The sequence below is a fragment of the Brachycentrus maculatus genome, unplaced genomic scaffold, assembly GCF_059751285.1.
Source record: "Brachycentrus maculatus isolate JH-2025_06_01 unplaced genomic scaffold, ASM5975128v1 h1tg000211l, whole genome shotgun sequence".
NCBI classification, from domain to species: domain Eukaryota; kingdom Metazoa; phylum Arthropoda; class Insecta; order Trichoptera; family Brachycentridae; genus Brachycentrus; species Brachycentrus maculatus.
In genome coordinates this window covers 383,049-404,564 of record NW_028280962.1, presented here as the reverse complement: position 1 = coordinate 404,564, position 21,516 = coordinate 383,049, and the positions used below count along the sequence as shown (strand labels likewise).

General features: G+C 34.8%; 1 protein-coding gene across 1 annotated transcript in view; it reads left to right on the top strand.

The window, feature by feature from the left end:
- The window catches only part of LOC148307072 (endoplasmic reticulum metallopeptidase 1-like), a 36,332-nt gene that overhangs the window by 8,363 nt on the left and 6,453 nt on the right, over nt 1-21,516 (top strand). The window contains exons 9-17 of the mRNA XM_088263989.1: nt 584-796; nt 1,029-1,252; nt 2,876-3,056; nt 4,098-4,279; nt 5,899-6,051; nt 7,397-7,593; nt 8,546-8,664; nt 10,960-11,012; nt 18,714-18,893. Of these exons, the coding sequence (XP_088120115.1) occupies nt 584-796; nt 1,029-1,252; nt 2,876-3,056; nt 4,098-4,279; nt 5,899-6,051; nt 7,397-7,593; nt 8,546-8,664; nt 10,960-11,012; nt 18,714-18,893 (1,502 nt within the window). The remainder of the gene's footprint in view (nt 1-583; nt 797-1,028; nt 1,253-2,875; nt 3,057-4,097; nt 4,280-5,898; nt 6,052-7,396; nt 7,594-8,545; nt 8,665-10,959; nt 11,013-18,713; nt 18,894-21,516) is intronic.

The window sequence follows — 21,516 nt, the reverse complement described above, 5'->3', positions numbered from 1 at the left end:
TTTCTAATTTTTACTTTAATTAATACTAAATGGTGGTGCTTAATGCGTTTTGTACAATTTTATCCAGACTTCTCTCGTTTGGGCTTTTTCAGTACTCTTCAATTCAATTTATTTATTTTAATTAATATATACATGACAAACTATAAAAAAAATTAAATCGTATACATTAAAATAAAATAAATACAAGAACTATTACTAAAGGTGTAGAAGAATCCCGCTTCTGAAAACTCCTTCAGACACATGGAACAGATCGATATTCAATGAGATATTGTTCAACATAGCGGTAGCTCTTCCTACAGGCATAACCATCGGCAGGTTGGTCCTGTGTATAGGAATGTGAAACAATCTATGCCGACGCTGTCTTAGGTAACTATCGGGAACATACAGACCAATGTTCCGGATAATTTCAGGATTATCGATCATACCGCGCAACAATCGATAAAAATGCACTTACTACCACAAGGGGGACAATGTCATCAGCCCATCTTTTCTGGGGCCGGCCTATTCCTCTCTTCATATCCCATGGTTTCCACTGCAGAACTCTACCAACTAAAGGTTATTCAAATAATTAATATTCTTTCAGGGAAACTCCTTCCTAAGGGATGGGGGCTACTCAAAAGGCCGTTGAAAGAAATCAGTTATGTTATAAGAATGTTTGAAAAAGCTACATCTAAATTTCTGAGACCAATTAAAAGAATAATGGAGCCAATTTCTAAATGTTGGAATAAATGTTTCGCGGTCCTTGACCGTGCTACAAGGAAGAAGGAAACCAAATATAATTATGTTCTAAAAAGAGGTAAATTCGCTTCACTAATTAAAACATGAATATGTTCGTATGTTACCACCCATTGAGATTTTAGTCGTATTCGAGACGTATTCGTCAGGAGAATTACTAACATGCACCAGCATATGCACCATTCACATACGAAGGGGTAAACCTACACAAAATATTAATCACGTGTGTAATAAGCTAATTAGTTACAATTCGAGCTGTTACTTGTTAATTGCCTGATTTCATTTTTGTTTAGAGTCAATACTGGTTGAATTTATATTTGCCATACTGGGAAGGTTGTTTGGACTATTGGCTGGTTTCCTCACCACCATGATAATGGGATTTTCCATAGACAAAGTGTCTAGTTTAGCCATGCCTTGGTACTCCAACACCTGGCTACTGTTTCCCATATTCTGGTGTCCATTTCTGGCAGCCTACGGACTAATTATTATGCTGGTAGAACAATGGAGAAGAAGTAAGGTGAGAAATAGATGTTTTAACCACTTGATGCTAGTTTTTTTTTTTTACTCACAACATTTTGAGTTACTTACAACATTTTGAGTGACTTACAACATTTTGAGTGACTTACAACATTTTGAGTTACTTACAACATTTTGAGTGACTTACAACATCTTGAGTTACTTACAACATTTTGAGTTTCCGGATTTTAAACATAAAAATGATTGCATAAAAATTGAAAATCATACCTTCAGGCATTTCAAAACACATTCTAATAAAAGGGTCTCTGCTAGATAAAAGCTTTCCCAAATATAGATGGCTCTAGTGAACTCACACTTAGTGCTATGAGATTAATGACATATGTAGGAGTTACAAAAATTTGAGTAGTGTGGTTGTCAATCACGGATAGAATGGTACAATGGACGCACTCAAAATGTTGTAAAAATATAAGCTCAACTGGTCAAATTATAATTATTATTTACATAAATTGTATACATTTATTTAAATCACAATTTTTAACATACTTAAAAAATATATTTTGCTGAGACCCACCAAGCCACCTTGTGTGTATTGTCAGTGGAGTTCTTTTTGAATACATTTTTCATTGTTTTTAACCATTTTAACCTAATATAAAGACAAAAAAGAGAGAAAAATTAAGAATACAAACATTTTACAATTTTCATAAAATTAACTCTTGATCATTCACCCATTCCTTTATTTCGCCTTTGTTCCATATTTTATTTTGACCTCTAACCTCCGTCGGCAACAAATTAAAAACGTTTGGAACGATATATTGCAGTGTTGGACTCCCATATTTATTGTTAATTCTTGGGACTATCAAACCTTCGTTGTGTGTAAATCGTGTATCATGGTTGAGTACTAAAAGATTTAGATATTTTTGTCTAGTTTGTTGTTCAACGATGATAATGCAGTAATTTTGAATGTTTATACAAGTATATCAAGATTGGATTGTCCCTTTGATTATATATATGACTGGGTACAATTTTTTATGCCCCATAAAAATTTTAAAACATATTTTCAAGCGTTTACCGCTATGTAAAATAATCCGAGTTCAGATCTTGCATACAAATAAAATGGTCTCCACTAAATAAAAGCTTTCTTAACCGCTTCATACTTTTGAACGAGTCACGCTCGCGCGCTTAATGCGTTCAATGCTAAATGCCAATTTTTCATTTTTCATTTACTTTTTCGACGATGAATTTATACAAAATGTTGTAGACATAATTGAAAATGAAATATGCTCAAAATTGTTATATTTTAGTTAAAAATTGGATAAACTTTGAATAAAAATTTTAAGATTTTTTTTTGTGAACACTTATTATAAAAATAACCCTAGCATTAAGTGGTTAATCCAATCAAAGATGTCCGTTGTGAACTTTATCATAGAACGTCATGGGGTTAATCTTGTTTGTACGACTTCCAAAATTTGAGTAGTGTAGTTGTCAATTGTGGGTAGTATGGTGAATATAAAGTGATCACTAAACCAGACTGTGACAGGTTATAAGCCTTGTAAATACCAGACTTCTATATCACGGAGCCAGGAGATCTGTGTTCTGCCCACATCTCAATGAATATGAAACAATAATATTGATCAGTTTTCACATGACATTGTATTTATCCCAGCACAATCTGTCGGCAGCCAAGAGCACTCAGCTGAACATTGTGGCCGGCCAGATCATCTGGACGGTCCTGCTACTCATCTTTACTTGCATGGAGATCAGGTCCGCAGCCATGCTCATGGTTCCAGTTCTCTTCTCTACAGTGGCGAACCTCATCATTTATACCTCTCCAATTTACAGGCGAGGTAAACTTTTCTTGTTGTGATAAAATAATAATAAATAAAACCCTTACCGCACCCCAATGGTGCATAGGGTACTGCTTCATATAAACGCAGTGTTATCTCGATCGATTACACATGAAGGAAAGGTGATCAGCCCTCCACTTCAGGTACCAGTCCAGTGTAATATTGAATAAATATTAGAGTGAAAAAATCAATCACTTATATTTATCAAACCCCCTGGGAATCGAACCCGGAACCTCCAGAACGGTAGCCGAGCATGCTGACCATTACACTATGAAGGCGGACAAATAAACACTACGGAGGCGGGCGTTGTGATAAAATACGAGTGCATAACAGGTAGCAAACCCCCAGGAAGAAAACCAAATGATAAAGCGTTAGCTGGATATCCATGTATTAGGAGCAAGCTCTAAGAACAACAGGATCAGTCCTTACCTAAGCAGAAGAACAAGAATAAGATAAAATTTATTATGACTAGTACACAGACTCAAGTTATTTTCAGACAGATCTTTTCTTCTTCTTCATGAGCCTTCTGTCATCCACTGCTAGATTTAGCCCCCTTCCGTATCCTTCCATTTCCTTTAGTCGGTTGCTGCTTGCAGCCAGTTTCTACCCCCCACAGCGACTATGCCGTCAAACCATCTCTTTTGGGGTCTTCGGACACCTCTTTTGTTGCAGACAAATTAATGGCCAATATCGACCTAGGCCTTCTTTTAAGGCCTTTTTCCCAACATTGTAACATGGCCACCATATTTTTATTTAAACAAACTAACATGCCCCCACTTTGAGAATTAGACACGCACTAACAGGTATTTTATTTTATTTCATTTTACAACATTTTGAGTGTGTCCAAATACTTGTTCACAAAATCTGGTTTATCTCCAATTATAGGAGCTATTATCAAATTATTTTTTGACATCTCATTAAAGATGCAGAAGAATATGGGAGTATGCAAGTATGGAAGGATGCAGTGCCCTATGCACCATTGGGTGCGGATAAGTGTTAGAAGAAGAAGACATTATTTCAAACGCAGTTCTTTTTCCACAGTTAACCAGTGGTTTTGGGCGTACTTGATAGTCCAGACACCTTCGACCCTGTTCCAGATGTACATTATCTTGATATTGTACAGAGTCCTTATCCCTATCATGGGCAGGTCCGGAAGTGTCAATGGAGACCTGAACATGGCCATTGTCTCTTCGGTGTTCATCATGTATATGATAAACTTCTTGGTAGGCAATTTTACATATCGCTCACTCCTTTCAACAACGTCATATATCAAAAAGCATGATTTTTCAGGAGATTGTTTTTAAAGTTTAAAAATATTTTTAATTCTATTAAAAATAAATACTGAGCCATTTATTTAACTTTTTACTGTGCAACAGATCTTTTTAGGTAAAACCTGAAGGTTTTTTCTCCATTTGAAAAATATTTAGGTATTGAAAAAAATAATTAAACAATACCTTTTCTTCAAAATGCAAAAACAACACTTTCTGCCCTGTAGCGGGTAAATATTAAGTTAAAATATGCCGCTTGTGCTGGGATATAGTACATTTTTTGGGCATTCCAAAAACATGCACAACTAAAAATTGACATTTTTTGATATATGACGTTGTTGAAAGGAGTGAGCGATATGTTTTCCATCAATTTCAAACATTAAAAGAAAAAAAATATTAGTTATAAGTGGTATTATTCAGTCAACATTGAGAATTTTCTAGTCTAACTATAGCTTTCAAGGCTGTATATAACAGTTAAAGTTGGTTTAAATCTTAAAAATGGTTTTTAGCAGTTTAAAACCACTTTTGGTTGTTTAAAATGGTTGAACCAATTCAAGAAATGTTGATTCGAAGAGATACCAACATATTCCCTCAAAAGATCAATCTAGCATGAGTAATGAAGAGATTTTTTTGTATATTGAAAGCATTGTTAACTTTGTGGTATGATAATATAACATTCTCCTTAAAATAATACTCTCCTTAACATCGTTCACTTTGCGTAAGTAGTACCACTTAAAAGTGGTACTATTTTTACGTGGTATTGCACAAAGTGAACGATGAATGATAAGGAGAAGGTTTTTTTTAAAGAGATATTTTAAAATAGAAAATTTTGGATTTGAAGAAATATCATTAGAATTCTAAAATTAAACTTTGAACATTCAAAATGCTTTCCCCATTTTCGTTTTATTATTATTTTTATTTATTTGATTCTGCTCCTAATTTCCTAAAACCATAAATATAAAATAAAAAAATTAAACTCTTATCCGCACCCCAATGGTGCATAGGGCACTGCGTCATATAAACGCAATGTTATCTTGATCGTTTACACATGAAGGAAAGGTGATCAGCCCTCCGCTTCAGGTACCAGTCCAGGGTAATATTGAATAAATATGACAGTGAAAAAATCACTTATATTTATTTTACCCCCCTTGGGAATCGAACCCGGGACCTTCAGAACGGTAGCCGAGCGTGCTGACCATTACACTACGGAGGCGGACAGTATTATATTTATAAGTAACAGTAAATGTATTCCTGAAAATCAAAGGCAAAAAATCTAGTTAAACATACAAAAGATAAGAAATAAAAATAAATAATAAAAATCAAATTAATAAATAAAAATAAAAAACAGCTACTACCCCCTCTTCAACCTTCAATGTCTCAAGGACCCAACTCTAAAATTTAGAATTAGCTTCACATACGGTGTTTAAAAATGATGCGGAATGCATCGAAACACGTGTCACAGTAGATTTTAAGAAATAGTGGTATTTACTAAGTAAAACATTAATAAAAATAAACATACAAAAACTCAGAAAATAGACATTGTTTTAGGTGTTATATATTTCTCTTTGTTTTAGGACCTCATATTATGTTTTTCGGGAAGGCCTGGGATAGTGTTGGGTATTTTGGGAGCCATTGCTCTGATAATGGTTCCTATATCTCTGAGTACCAACCTTGGGCATCCCTACAGGAGTGGATCGGATCCCATTCCACAGCGTCATTGGATCATGGTAAGGCACTTGACCAGAGTATTATATTGCCTTTTCAACCCATAGAACTCTCAGTATGAAATAGGGCCCAACTGTCATCAACCATAGGAAGATATACAGAACCAAATGCAAATTCCAAAGCGAACGTTCATTTTGTATTGCACATCCACTACTGGATAAAGGCCTCTTCCGTATCCTTCCATTTTTTCGGTCAGTTGCTGCTTACAGCTAGTTTGTACCCCCCACAGCGACTATTTCATCGGACCATTTTTTTGAGGTCTTCCGATGCCTCTTTTATTATCTCGAGGTCTCTAACTAACTAACCATCACGCCGCTTCTCCGCAGGGGTTGGCAGAGAGAATAGAACGCCACACCACTCTGTCTTTGCAAACATTCTTCGCCTAGCAATCCATGATATCCGCTATTCTGGTTCTACTCCTAATTTCTTCATTTCTTATTTAATCTCTAAAGCTTAAACCAAGTGTGGATCTTCCCATGGATCACTGTGTGCATTTGAGCTTCTCTGCATTTCCTTTTATCAGAGCCATGGTATTTAACCAGTTGCCAGTTTATCCCTCACGTGACTCAGGCAAGGATTTTGTGTTGCATTGATGAGTCCGAGTGCTGTTCGGGCAAATCGTATTCCAACTTGGTGGTATTGATTTGCCGGAGCGAAATATATTTAAGTATTTCTTTTTATTGACTTACGCGTGCAGTGTTTGGGTAGTCTTGTTTCGAGTTGTTTGGTGATGATTTCCTGTACTGACGAATTTTCTCGCCAAAAATATTACTGTTAAGTGGTTAATGCATATTGCTCACTCCTTTCAAGAACGTCATAAATCAAAAATGGTCGATTTTTAGTTGTGCATGTTTTCGGAATGCCCAGAAAACGACTTTATCCCAGCAAAAGCGGCATATTTTAAACTTAATATTTACCTGCTACAGGGCAGAATGCGTTGTTTTTGCATTTTGAAGAAAAGGTATTGCTTAATTATTTTTTTTAAATATATTAAATATTTTTCAAATGGAGAAAAAACCTTCAGTTTTTACCTAAAAAGATCTGTTGCACAGTAAAAAGTTCAATAAGTGGCTTGATATTTATTTTTAATACATTTCATTTTATTTTTAAATTTTCAAAACCATCTCCTGAAAAATCAAGTTTTTTGATTTATGACATTCTTGAAAGGAGTGAGTGATATGTAGTCACTGGCAGTACACATGATTTGTATGTTTTCCTTTTCAAACAAGTCAGAATCCCTTTACTTTTTAGAATTTGTTTAAGTAGGATTGAAGGTGTTGAAGTAGATAACAAATTCGAAAATTCAACTCTCAGCACAATGCTCAATATGTTTCTTATTAATTTCAGCACTCTGACCGTCAGTTCTATGACGAGGAGAGCGTGTTGAGAAGACAGGAGACGGGATACTTTGTGCTGAATCTGGACAGGAACAGTCCCCGGACCATTCCCCTGAAGGGGCGCTCCTTGCACTCACTGCAGAAGGACTGCGATGAAGAGATGTACTGTGGATTACCACAGTACCTGACTAGAATGGTTGCATCGAGGTGATAAATCTAACTACATATCAGCGTACTTTTTATATATATATTGTTCTGACCCAAACCAACTTGCTAAAACTTGTATTTATTTAGATTGGCAGTGACAGGGACATTGACAGCTATTAAATGTTAATTCACAAGATACTTCTTCTTCTTCTACTTCTTTTTGTAGATCATAGGGATCTGTTTGGATGTTGACTCCCAGCTGTCTTTCCATCTTTTCTGAGGTCTGCCTGGGGGTCTGCGTCCTTCAGGGTTGCCTTGGAGGGCGATACGTCGAAGTCTGTCTTCTGACATTCTGTTATACAGTTACACGGGATACAATTTTGTATAATATGTTTTTTGATTTTCACAAATAAGTTCATAAAATAAAATCAAAAAATTGCTTTGCAAGAGAGGGTCTGTCAGGAAGCCTAAATGCTTCTGTATCAGATTCGGGAATGCAGTTGGGACAATTTTTAATGACCCCTATCCGAACCCAACGGTGCATAGGGCACTGTATCAAATTGAAGCAGAGAGATCATTCCAGGGTGATGTTAAAGTGGAAAATACCTTAGATTTATTTTAACCCCCCTGGGAATCGAACCCGAGACCTAACAGGCTTACTAGTATATTACGGAGGCAGATTTTTTAAAATTATATTTAAAAATACATATATTATAATTTTTTAATACCTACACTACCTACATATAGTGTTTTTGAAAGTATAATTCAATAATTGAAATATGAACAGAATTTAAACAAATTTAATGAATTGGAATAAAGACATTTTTGTACAGTAGATAATAAAAACAAGAGCATCTATATGTCTCATATTATAAAAGAACCTATGTATAATAATAATGCATTCACATAATGCAGTGCCATATGCACCATTGGAGTGCTGATAAGGGTTTGATGATGTATAATAATGGAATCATCAAGTTGCAATAATATAATATTATGTTTATTCATTTAGTCCTACGAGCAGCTGGATTCCCTCTCCGGGTCCTTCCTTCTCTGTTAATACAACAGTGGACCATCGGATTTCCTGCATCCCGCAACCACCTCAATGCAGTCTTCGATTATACTTCCAAGGTAAACTATATATATATATAATGACTTAATCTTACAGTGCAAATAGAATCAGAAAAGGTCAATAATTTTATCAACAACGAATTTTGTCATGTAACACTGTTTAACCCTTTGCACTCGAGCCTTATTTTGTATGACATACCAGTAACTCGAGTGTACTTTTTTGCGAATTGGGTATCATGCGAAATGGGTATCATGCAAATTAACAATAAAACCAATCGATACATGTTTTAAATGCTTTTTTTTGGAGAAAAATAAAGACGATTGGTTACTATTTTAAAATTTTATAGTCTTTCAATGTATGGCCTCTAACAAAACAATAGCCCAAATGAATCCTAGGCTCCCCAGGACAAGTGTCACAAAACTCAAAATTTCATTCATGCCTTTGCTAATTTTTGTCCCTCCGTGAGCAAACCACAGTTTCTTTGTGATCATATACGCAAAACATGTACTTTGCTATCTAGGCGGACCTCAGTTTAAGGAGTAGACGGCCTATTAAAAGTCCCCTACCAACTGATCTTCTAAAGTTTTCACAAACTTTAAGTGACTTAATGCTAGCAAGGACCTTGAGCAACTGGTGGGACAGAATTGTACCTACGTTAGTACGTATCCCGGCCTCTTATTATTTAAACCACATAAAGATACATAGTGGCGATATATACATAACGACTAAGGGTTAATCTAAATAACAATTTTTTTTTTAAGTTTACTATATTTTGCTTAAACAACATCCCTTTTTAGTGTCCATCATTGGTCTGCAAGCATATTAGGATTCCATTTTACATCATAACTTTTTTTACTGTTTTTGTCACTCACAGTGTCACTTATTGGTTGTGATCAGTAGCCTGAAGGGGAAGAGAGGGAGAGGATGATAGGAAGATCCCACACACGATGGACCAATCAAGTTAAGGTGGTAGTCAAGGGCTAACTGGAGAAGAGTCATTGCTTCCACAAGAGTCACAACCCTCAGTAATGAGGAATAAGACGGGGAAGAAGAGACTTATGGTATATATAGTAAATTGAAACTAATTTGTTCAGGTCCCAGCAGGCTGACTGTGACGTTCTCTCCGAGAGATAACATGACAGTGATTGGGTGGAGTCTGCCGACTGAAGTGAAGCCCTCGGGAGTGTGGAAAGGACGGCCCACCTACTTTCTGCATATTGTTAGAGGAGAAACAAAACAAAATTATCACCTTGCAATTTCATTTAATGTAAGTTGTTTCAGCATGCTTAGTAATAAAAAAATAACAACACAGAGATAAAGCTTGTCAGGAGTTTGGTCCTCTTCATTTTTCTCTATGCTGCTGAAACATGGACCATAAAAGCAGCAGAAAGGAGAAAAATTTACACTTTCATAAAGTGGTGTTGGAGGCGCATGCTCCGAATTCCATTGGCAACTAGATGCACCAACGAGTTTTTTCGTCAGGAATAACACTTGGAAGGCTTCACTCTGTCCAATGTCTGTACACGACGGATTCTTCAGTTTTTTGGACACGTTGCGCGTAGCAATTATGATTGGAAGCCTGGAGGGGAAGAGAGGGAGAGGAAGATCCCCAGACGATGGACCGATCATATTAACCTTTTAAACGCGTTAACTTTGTTCCTAAGAGACGCTCGTGCGCGGCTGTATTTCGCCGTTTTTTAAATGATTACTTTTATCATGTATTTAGTTATGAAACGATTTATTTTCCTAAACAAAAACGTTCAATGAGATTCATTGTGCCTTTTTGGTACTCTATAATACACGTGTGTCACATTATTCTTGAAATATATCGTAATATAAACAAATTAGATCGTAACATAAATAAATCAAAGCACGCATCGTGTGTCACTCTTACCCACTGGCGATGCGTAGCGTGGAGAGTGAGACAGATATAGGGCATGATTATGGCGTGGACTAATTACCGACTGCAAGAAAAATCAGGGATCTGTTGTTTTATTTATCCTTGTGATGTTACAAATTATTAGTCAGATATTTCAACAGATGTCATAAGGCCGAGGATTGACGTATTATTTTATCCAAAGTTCCACACCATGAAAAAATCCCTCCAAGTTGAACTGAGGTTCGAAACTTGGAGCAAAGTGAAAACACAAACGCTTATGTCAGCCGCGTATGGGGCATGTCTTGTTAAAACACATACGCTTATGCGAGCCGCGTGGATCCGGTTAAGGCAGCAGCAGGCACCTCGCAGTCAAGGGATGACTGGAAAAGAGTCATTGCTTAGACAAGGGTTACAACCCTCAGTAATGAGGACTAAGAGAGAGAATAAGTAATATATGTCTGTCTACGTATTGTAGTCGTTAGCGTGTTTGGCTACCATGCTAGAGGTTGTGGGCTCAATTCCCAGGAGGTCACTCTTATATTTATTTAAAATAACATACACCGTAGCCTCCGCCTCCGTAGTGTAATGGTCAGCAAGCTCGGCTACCGTTCTGGAGGTCCCGGGTTCGATTCCCAAGGGGGTAAAATAAATATAAGTGATTTTTTCACTGTAATATTTATTCAATATTACCCTGAAGCGGAGGGCTGATCACCTTTCCTTCATGTGTAAACGATCAAGATAACACTACGTTTATAAGACGCAGTGCCTTATGCACCATTGGGGTGCGGATAAGGGTTTTATTATTATTTAACATACATAAGACGTCAAATTAAAAATTGCCAATTAAATTTTTATTTATTTATTTTTAACTTTATGTGCAAAAAAATGTGTATATTGGCATACTTTTTGCTAAGAAGCAATATTTTCCAACAAACAAAAAAATGCTAAAAAATAAATATTATTTTTTTTCCAGGTGACTGAAGATGTACTTTTATCGGCTCCCATGGTAGATTTTGGCTTAGCAGGAAACTACATTCACGAAAAAGATAACAGCAAATTCATTACCTCTGAATTTAAAAATTTTCTGTCCAATTTCCCCAAATGGGCTCAAATCACCCCCTGGATTAGCTCCTACACCGCTTATGTTTTTTGAGATCCAATGAAAAACTTACCTTAACAGATAGGGAACATCTTTTATATGCTGAAAATATGGAAGTCTGGGCATTCACAGAGCTTACACTCTTGTATTTGCTGGCTCTAGTGATCACGCAAGACGTGACCCTACAAGATGGACCCCTTAGCTGACCCAAAAAAAAGCAGAGAGACTCAAATGACAAAAAACACTTATATCCAGTGCGTGGGTAAACAATATAAGTTCATGTCCATCCCAGAAGATAACAAGGTTCTTGTCAAAACCGATTGGAGATAGGTACCAAAAATAAAAGTGTTTAAAATAAACACTGATCCATGGAAAGATCCATAGTTGGTTTAAGCCTGAGAGATAAAATAAGAAAATAAGAAATTAGGAACAGAATCAAAATAGCTAGCAGATATAGATCACGTAATAAGACTCAAATGGCAATGGAGGGGGGATATTTTGCAAGACAGGACTCCACAGGTGTACTCTTAAAATTTTGAGATGGAGACCTTGGGAGAATAAAAGAGGTATCGGAAGACCTCAAAAAAGATGGTCTGACAACATAGCCGCTGTGGGGGGTAGAAACTGGCTGCAAAAAGTAACAGACTAAAGGGAATAAAAGAATACAGAAGAGGTCCATATCCAGCAGTGGAAGAAAAAGGCTATAGAAGAAGAAAGAAAAAGAATATACATCATTCTACCCATTATGGAACATCTATATTTTGTCAATTTTCGAATATTGTTTATAATAAATATGCAGTTTTGTTACAATGTTGAATGTTTGTTACAGTTTTGTTTAAAATGTTGCATAAACAATTACATTGAAGTATCAGATAGAACTGACAGATGGAGCGGCCATCTGTTGAAAAATTTGTGAACCAGAAATCCTCTTGTAACTAAGATAGTAATGTGGTCATTACAATACGGCATATGTGAAGTTTTTGAAATTTGAGGTAATATGGATGTCCAATAATTGGCAGAATAGTGAATGTAAACTTAAGCCAGTCAATGCCAGGTGATGAGCTCTGTGAATGTCCAGACTTCCATATTCCTAGCACATAAAAAATGATTGGTCTCTATTTGAGATACGTATATGTAGTTAATAAATAAAATAATATGTAAATATAATAGTAAAATAAATAGTTTTCTAAAAATATTGTAAAATAAAAAGTTTTGATATTTATTGTCACTATTTTTAATTTAATTTATGTAGGGTAAAAAGGAGTGTTGCCCTCTCTCCCCACATACCCTGTTATTGGCATGCTGATTTCATATGTAAATATTGGCAACACTGATCTTGTCTAATATCATTATTTTAGTTGAATTAACATGCACACACTATTTTTGGGACTGAGTTTTTATGTCCGTTTCCATAGTGTAACGGTTAGCATGTTTAGCTGCCGTGCTAGAGGTCTCCGGTTCGATTCCCAGGGCAGGTTGAAAATAAATATCAATGATTTTACACTCTAATATTTATTTAATACTGCCCTGGATTGGTCTTTGAAGTGCTTACAAGAGTGATCACCTCGCCTTCATGTAAGTAATAATCAAGATAACACTACGTAGTATGATGCAGTGCCCTATGCACCATTGGGTGAGGATAAGGATTAAACGATGAAGATAGTTTTGGGTGTTTCTTTACTGAGGGATAAAATCTGAACATTATAGAAGTATGTATTTTTATTTATGATATAACTGTGTATCTATACTGATAGATAATCAGTGTTAATATCAAGAGGTCATATTAAGTTCGTATTACTTATGTAACTTCTGATAATGCCTTTTTGTATTTACAAACAATCATATGTATTTAAATATAAGCGTAGTATTCAATTTCTTGCAAAAAGTACTGTAAATCATATGGATATATTCAACACTGACTTCACTTTCAAACAGCAATGTCTGATGTCTCTAAATTTAAATGACATGTGAATATTATATTCTATCAATGGCTTTGCGTGCGATTCTCATAATGCCCTTACCCATTTTTTATGTTTACTTTTTTTACCCTTCTAAGTATGTATTTTATTTTATGTCATGTACTTTAATATGTATACTTACATTACATTATATTGCTGTAATAGAATTATTATTGCTGTAATTGTCAAATTATTTTGTGCATAGCATGTATAAGACAGAGGATATTGTGAAGTGGGGACGACAACAAAGGCGATACTGGAATGACCATGTAAACAGAATGTCAGAAGACAGACTTCCACTTATATCCCTTCAAAGAAACCCTGAAGGACGCAGACCCCCAGGCAGACCTCCAAAAAGGTGGAAAGACAGCTGGGAGTCAACATCCCAAGAGCGACATGCTGAGGCACAAACAGATCCTTAGGATCTACAAAGAGAAGAAGAAGAATATTGTTCATGTAAAGGCCTTTCAGGCGTTTGTACCAATAAATAAATAAAGAAATAAATCAAAATATTAAACCACTTTTGAATTGATTAATGTAATAATGTCCGCCTCCGTAGTGTAATGGTTAGCGTGTTTAGCTACCGTGCTGAAGGTCCCGGGTTCGATTCCCAGGGGGGAGTGAAAATAAATATTAGTGATTTTACACTCTAATATTTATTTAATATTACCCTGGACTGGTCCCTGAAGCGCAGGAGTGATCATCTTGCCTTCATGTAAGTAACGATCAAGATAACACTGCGTCAATACAATGCAGTGCCCTATGCACCATTAGGTGTGGATACGGGTTAGAAGAAGAAATATGACTAGATTCAATTTTTATTTTTACCTGTCGATGAGAACACCTGTAGTTCTCGAAACTTACATTTATTATTCTAAGGTAATTATTACAATAATTACCTTAGAAGTGGTCTGATACAAGTTTTGTTATTTATTTATTATTATAATTAAATCATCGAGTGATTCCACAAAGTTAATGCCAAATCCAAAAATAATTTAAGCATATCTAGTTGTTCTTGTGTTAATCCTTTTACTAAGCCTTTCGCATTGAAAATTTAATCTGTACTTTAATCACGGTTATATGTTAGAGAAATTATATAACAATTATCAGTTGAATATAAAACATTGATCAGTCTGTACTGTATCTATATTTGGTAATTAATTATTCCAATTAAAGAAATATCAAGTCCGTGTGTAGGTATTTATAAACACAACAGAAACAGTGTCTGTATAGAATTTCTTTTTATGTAGTGTCTGTTTTATAATGTAGAAGTTAGTGTATTTGTACCAACTACTTACTAAGTGGTCTCGGGTTTGATTCCTTTTGATATTTTACAGTGATATTCTTAGCATTTGAGTGATCCTATCTTCTTCTTTCTCTTCATGAGCCCTCTGTCCTCCACTGCTGGATATAAGCCTCTTCCGTATCTTTCCAGTCATCCTATAGTTAGAGATATTAAAGTACCTTTTCTTCTTTCAACCCTTATCCGCACCCGATGGTATATCATATGATGGGCACTGCATCATATGAACGTAGTGTTATCTTGATCATTAATTAACACACAAAGGAAAGGTAATCAACCCTCCACTTCAGTACCTTTAGTGCACGATTATGTTACCTGCTTGACCTACAGTGAAAGGCTGATAATCCCAAAAGTTCACAATAAATATAGAAGTAGAACACTTCCATATCGCTCACTCCTTTCAAGAACGTCATAAATCAAAATTCGTAAATTTTCAGTTGTGCATGTTTTCGGAATGCCCAGAAAATTTACTATATCCCAGCAGAAGCGGCATATTTTTAACTTAATATTTACCCGCCACAGGGCAAAAAGTGTTGTTTTTGCATTTTGAAGAAAAGGTATTGTTTAATAATTTTTTAAAATAAACTAAATATTTTTCAAATGGAGAAAAAACCTTTAGGTTTTACTTAAAAAGATCTGTTGCACAGTAAAAAGTTCAGTAAGTGGCTTGATATTTATTTTTAATACATTGTGTTATAATTTTAAACTTTAAAAACGTTCTCCTGAAAAATCGAGTTTTTTGATTTATGACGTTCTTGAAAGGAGTGAGCGATATGTGTTGTAGTTCCTTTTACATATTTTTAATTAGTTGCAAAAGCTAAATAATGGAATGGGTTAGCGATGAAGAGTTCATATGTTAACAACTTCATGACTTATTTATTGTAACTGCAGACAGTTGGTAGAATTCCATATTGAATTGTTGGGTAATATATCCAAAATAAAACACGGTTTTTGTTGGATTGAATTCTACATTTATTTATGTATCTTTTAATATGTGACGCGTTTATTCTTCTTAGGACATTATCAAACACTCAATAATGTCCTAAGAAGTGTGTTTGATAATGTCCTAAGAAAACGAAACGCGTTACGTATTAAAATATACATAAATAAATGTAGAATTCAATCCAACAAAAACCGTGTTTTATTTTGGATATATTACCCAAAAACTTCATGACAATTTTATTTCTTGTGTAATTTTCTTACAAATTTGTTGAAAATTGAAAATGGACTATTGTTGACAATTAGTGCTTTGGTACATCTCTATAAAACAATAGATTCTATGAAAATATTTAAACCCTGTAATATAGAAATAAATGTTGATAATACAATTAGGGATTATTATTAATGATACAATGAATGTGGACGCCGCAAACAATGTGTTAACAGCTTTAAAATTATATACTCCTAATGTATATAATCCATTGGAATATCAACAAGCATATGGTCTTACTTCATACTTGTTCTCGATTAATTTGTTCATCTCGTTATTTGTTCATACTTTTTGATAATTCAATGATTAAAGAAAACACTTGTTTTTTACCACTTGAGTTTTATTAAAGACTACATGTTTCAGAAGTTCAACTTCCATCATTAAGGTCTGTATAATAACATTATTATACAGACCTGAATGATGGAAGTTTAACTTCTGAAACATGTAGTCTATAATAAAACTCAAGAGGTAAAAAACAAGTGTTTTCTTTAATCATTGTAACATGTCTTACCACAAAGTTAATACCGAAACAATAAATAAAATAGTTAATTCATATGTAAATACAAATCTGGAGTCCTTGTTTTTCTTCCTCTTCTTGATGTAGGTCTATTGGCCTATTTTTAATGGGGATTAGCCTCCTGTATTCCTAGCTGTCAATTTACCTCTTTGGTGGTCTGCCCGGGAGTCTTAGGGTGGACCATGCAGTGCAATATGGGGGAGTCTTAATAGATCCATTCATCGCGCATACCATTGTCTTCTTCGTTGCTTTTCCCACATAACGACATATTTGATCTTGCATATTTCCCTTATCCTGTTGTTGCTTATTCAATCTCATAGAGTCTTGCCAGATATGCTTCTTAAAGTCTTCATTTCTGACACTCTTAGCTCGTTTTATTGTCACTTCTTTTGATCCCATATGTAATGATTGGTCGCACACAAATTTTACTATTAACAATGTTATATATAAGCGCATACATTGGTTGCCTTCTCCACCTAATGACATCTTCGATCTCACATATTTCTCTAATCTGGAGTTAATATTATAATTTATTTAATAAGTGTCTATTCTTCCCCATCATCCTTGAAGGAAGGTAATAACAGAAAATTATGTATTGTTAGTGAAAAAGTGAGATTTGGAGAACATTTTTGTATAAGGAATTGCTCAATATCATGGAATATAATAGAGTTGGTGACAGTAAACAGAGTTCCTCTGAAAAAAAAACAAAAGTTGTGTTAAAAAACAGCCCACATTCTATCTCGTGGAGTTGGCCCATCATCGTATTGCTGGTCGGATGCCTTGCCTACTATATTATCCACCTCATAGATCATGTTCTACCACATGTGGTTACGGAATTGGATGCGGTAAGTCTTATTTAAACTCACAACATTTTAAGGGTATTAAAATCCTTTACATATCTGGGTTTTCCAGTTTAGAGTTATTTATATATTAACATCTCAACATAGATGGTGAAGAATATGGAAGTCTGGGTATTTACAGGGTATACGACCTAGTATGTTAAATAAACTGGGAAAAATCTCATATACTTACTTTAAAATAAAGGTCTCTGCTAAATAAAAAGGTAACTCTACTCGATCACAGATGCTGCTGAGAACTCACATGTGAAAGAATGTGTCAATTAAAGGAATTATTTGTCAAGTTGTAATCATCATAAATTCAAAATCATGTTTTCAGGCGTCTCCCAGTATGTAAAATAATTTAGTAAGGAACTTGCATATGTTTAAATATAAAGAGTCTCTGCTGAATAATAGCTTTCTCAAATCAAGCATAGATACTGGCGTCAACTCAAACATGAAGCGACGTGAAATAATATGATATATTTATTTATTTAAACTTCATGTACATATTATGTACAATGTACAACCAACCAAAAACAGACTAGTAATATTGGTCAAAATGTTTGATACCTTATATAGCTGTTTGCAATCAGAGGGTAGATAGTGCTAGAACATAAAAAATAAAAAATTATAAATAACTGCTGTATTAATTGAGTAACTACTTTTTTTACATTAAATATTTATGAAAATTGCATATGAAAATTACAAATATATATGAGATCCAAAAATTTGAGTAGTGTGGTTGTCAATCATCGGCATAATGGTGAATGAAACCAGCCTATGACAAGTCGTAAGCTCTGTAAATCCAGTCATTCAGATTTTTCTTCATCGATGTTGAGATGTTAACATGCTTTTTTAAACTTCTTCCACAAAAGGGATGTTATTTAAATAATAATAATAATAAATTTGGATTACTTATATAGCGCCACTTTCGTAAAATACTACCTTAAGGGCGCTTCATAAATAAGGGTGCGGTCACTCTCACCCCCATTTTAGGCAAATTAAAATGTAATTTTGGACCATATACCGTAGAAGGGATCTACTTGAACTTTGATGTGTTACTTGAGCCCAGTACAAAAAAAAATAGATCTGTATTTGGTCTACAATAATGAATGTACCGACATGATTCATTATTTCCCAAACAAGTGACACTTATTGACACAATACGTTCATTATTGTTTACCAAATACAGATTTAAATCTCTTTTTTGTACTGGGCTCAAGTAACACATCAAAGTTCAAGTAACCCCGTTCTACGGTACTTATCTTTTCACATGTTTATACGATGTTGGATTGGTTTTCAGGAAGACAACGCTCATGTGTTCAGTGGAACTCGTTCCAGAAATTATTTGCAGAAGTTGACAAGATTGGGACCGAGAATTGTTGGATCCAACAGTAATGAAGTCGCCGCACCACAAGCCCTCATGCTAGAATTACAAGCTATTAAGGAAAAGGCTCATAGCTCGCAATCTCTGCTGTATGAGGTAAATTTTTCAATTTCAATTTCAATCTTTTTAAGTAAAACCTGAAGGTTTTTTTTCAATTTGAAAAATATTTAGTATATTTAAAAAAATAATTAAACCACACCTTTTCTTCAAAATGTAAAAAACAACACTTTCTGCCCTGCAGTGGGTAAATATTAAGTTAAAAATATTCCGCTTTTGCTGGGATAAAGTACATTTTATGGGCATTCCGAAAATATGCACAACTGAAAAATTGTCAATTTTTTATTTATGATGTTCTTGAAAGGAGTGAGCGTTATACATTACAAACTAAAAAATTTAAATCGTATACATTAAAATACATACAAAAATAAAAAAAATTGCAAGAACTATTGCTAAAGGTGAAAACTCCTTCAGACACATGGAACAGATCAATATCAATGAGATATTGTTCAACATAAAGGTAGCTCTTCCTACAGGCATAATCATCGGCAGGTTGGTCCTGTGTATAGGAATGTGAAACAATCTATGCCGACGCTGTCTTAGGTAACTATCGGGATCACACAGACCAATGTTTCGGATAATTTCAGGATTATGGATCATACCGCGCAACAATCGATAAAAATGCGTAATCAAATACACATTCCTTCTAGTCTCTAAACTTTTGTAGCTAAGTATACCCTGGAGAAACTGGGTGGGGTAGAGCCAAGGATAATAGCCGTACTCTCTCATGTGGAGATACCTCAGAAACTTCTTTTGGACTTTCTCTACCATAAGAGAGTACTTAAGCTCGTGTGGCCCCCAAATCATTGAGCCACTCTCGAGTCTACTTCGCACTAAGGAGTTATAAAGAGTTCTCAGCATGCGGGTATTTTCGAAATTCCAAGAAGGAGGCCTTTGTTCAATACTGGACCCAAGAAGAAGACTGAAGTAGTACATAAGGAAAAAATGCAAGGCTAAGATAAGCATTATAAATAAAATTAAGAAAGGTGTGTTGAGGTGGTTTGGACATGTAAATTGAACAAGTGAATAAAGGATGGTTAAACAAATTTATGAGGTGAATGTGATTGGTAATAGAAGCAGAAAAAGACCGAGGAAAACTTGGCATGATCATGACTATGTTCAAGTATTTGAATTACTTGAACATGGTCTTAATATTACTCTTTATTTATTTATTTTTTTCGTAGAACCATATATTTTTCCAATGATTATTTTTCATTCTGGAATATATTTTTTTTCTCTTTTCTCTATTTTTGTCTGTATTTATATTTTATTTATTTACTTATACATCAAAATCCATTGAAAGATAATAATTAAATGAAAAAACCTAATCAGCTTATTTTGTTTTAAATGATTTTGGTTAAAACATGTTTTAAAAGATTATACGAGATTCTTAAATCAACCGCGCTCACAATTATTTCATGGATTATTTCAACTCTCTGATAATCTTCATATCTTTAGTAATAAAATGTTAATCCTCGGATTATGGATTGTATTTTACTTACTTATCAAAACGTTTGAGGTTAGTCTCTACATCAGTGGTTCTGAACCTTTTTGAAGTCACTTTTGATCAAAAGGAAATTTCGCGGTACACCAAAACTAAAGATAACTTTTATGAAATACAAAACTGTTTTTTTTAAACCCTTATCCGCACCCAATGGTGCATAGGGCACTGTATCATAGCAACGCAGTGTTATCTTGATCGTTAATTGCATGAAGGCAAGGTGATCAGCCCTGCGCTTCTTGTACCAGTCCAGTGTGATATTAAATAAATATGAGGGCGAAAATCACCCATATTTGTTTTAACCTCCCTGGGAATCGAACCTGGGACCTCCAGAACGGTAGCCGAGCGTACTGATCATTACAGAGGTGGAGGATTATTTTATTACAGACGGAAGTTAAAAATTACACTAATTTAAAAAATACATAAAAAAACGTTGAATAAAATTAAAAAAATTGCGTCGATAATTATTTAATATGACACCTGAACTTGTCGGTTTTTACAAATTTCAGCGGTATTAGGTCTAATTTCGATGTAGTTACTCTTATAGTGTATTACTATTTTTTGGTGATGACGACATGTTGCCGTGTTTTGTGATCACGGTAAGGGATCACGTTTTTAGTATAATGAGGATATGCCAGAATGAAATTTAAAGAATGTTTTACTCACAGTTAGTCCTTTTATTTATATTAGTGCAATTACACTGAAATCATAATAACAAAATACTTAATACTCTATATATATAAATTAAAGAAGCTAAATGAAAGTCGCAATAAAAACGTCCGATGATTTCAACGCACTAGGTGGCTCTCAACGCGTTTGAGCTCGGCCTGTTCCAGCGTTGGTTTCACTCGGCAATTTCCGTTCTCATTCGTCGTTACGTGTCCTGTCAGCGCTGCCAACTCGATGGTGTAGTTAGATCGCCTACACTCTCATTTTTCATCCAAATTGCTAAACCAAGGTTCACATATCAAGGGTCACAAATCCTTTCAATGAACCTACCATTGATGGAGCATTGTCTATACAAATTCCTACACATAACTCCCATTATATGTTTTAAATTGTTCTAAGTATGATGATATAGAATCAAAGATATCTCGACCGCAGTTGTGAGGTGAGTGCTTACAACTTCACTTTGCAAGGGTGCTGCCATCTACTCATTAT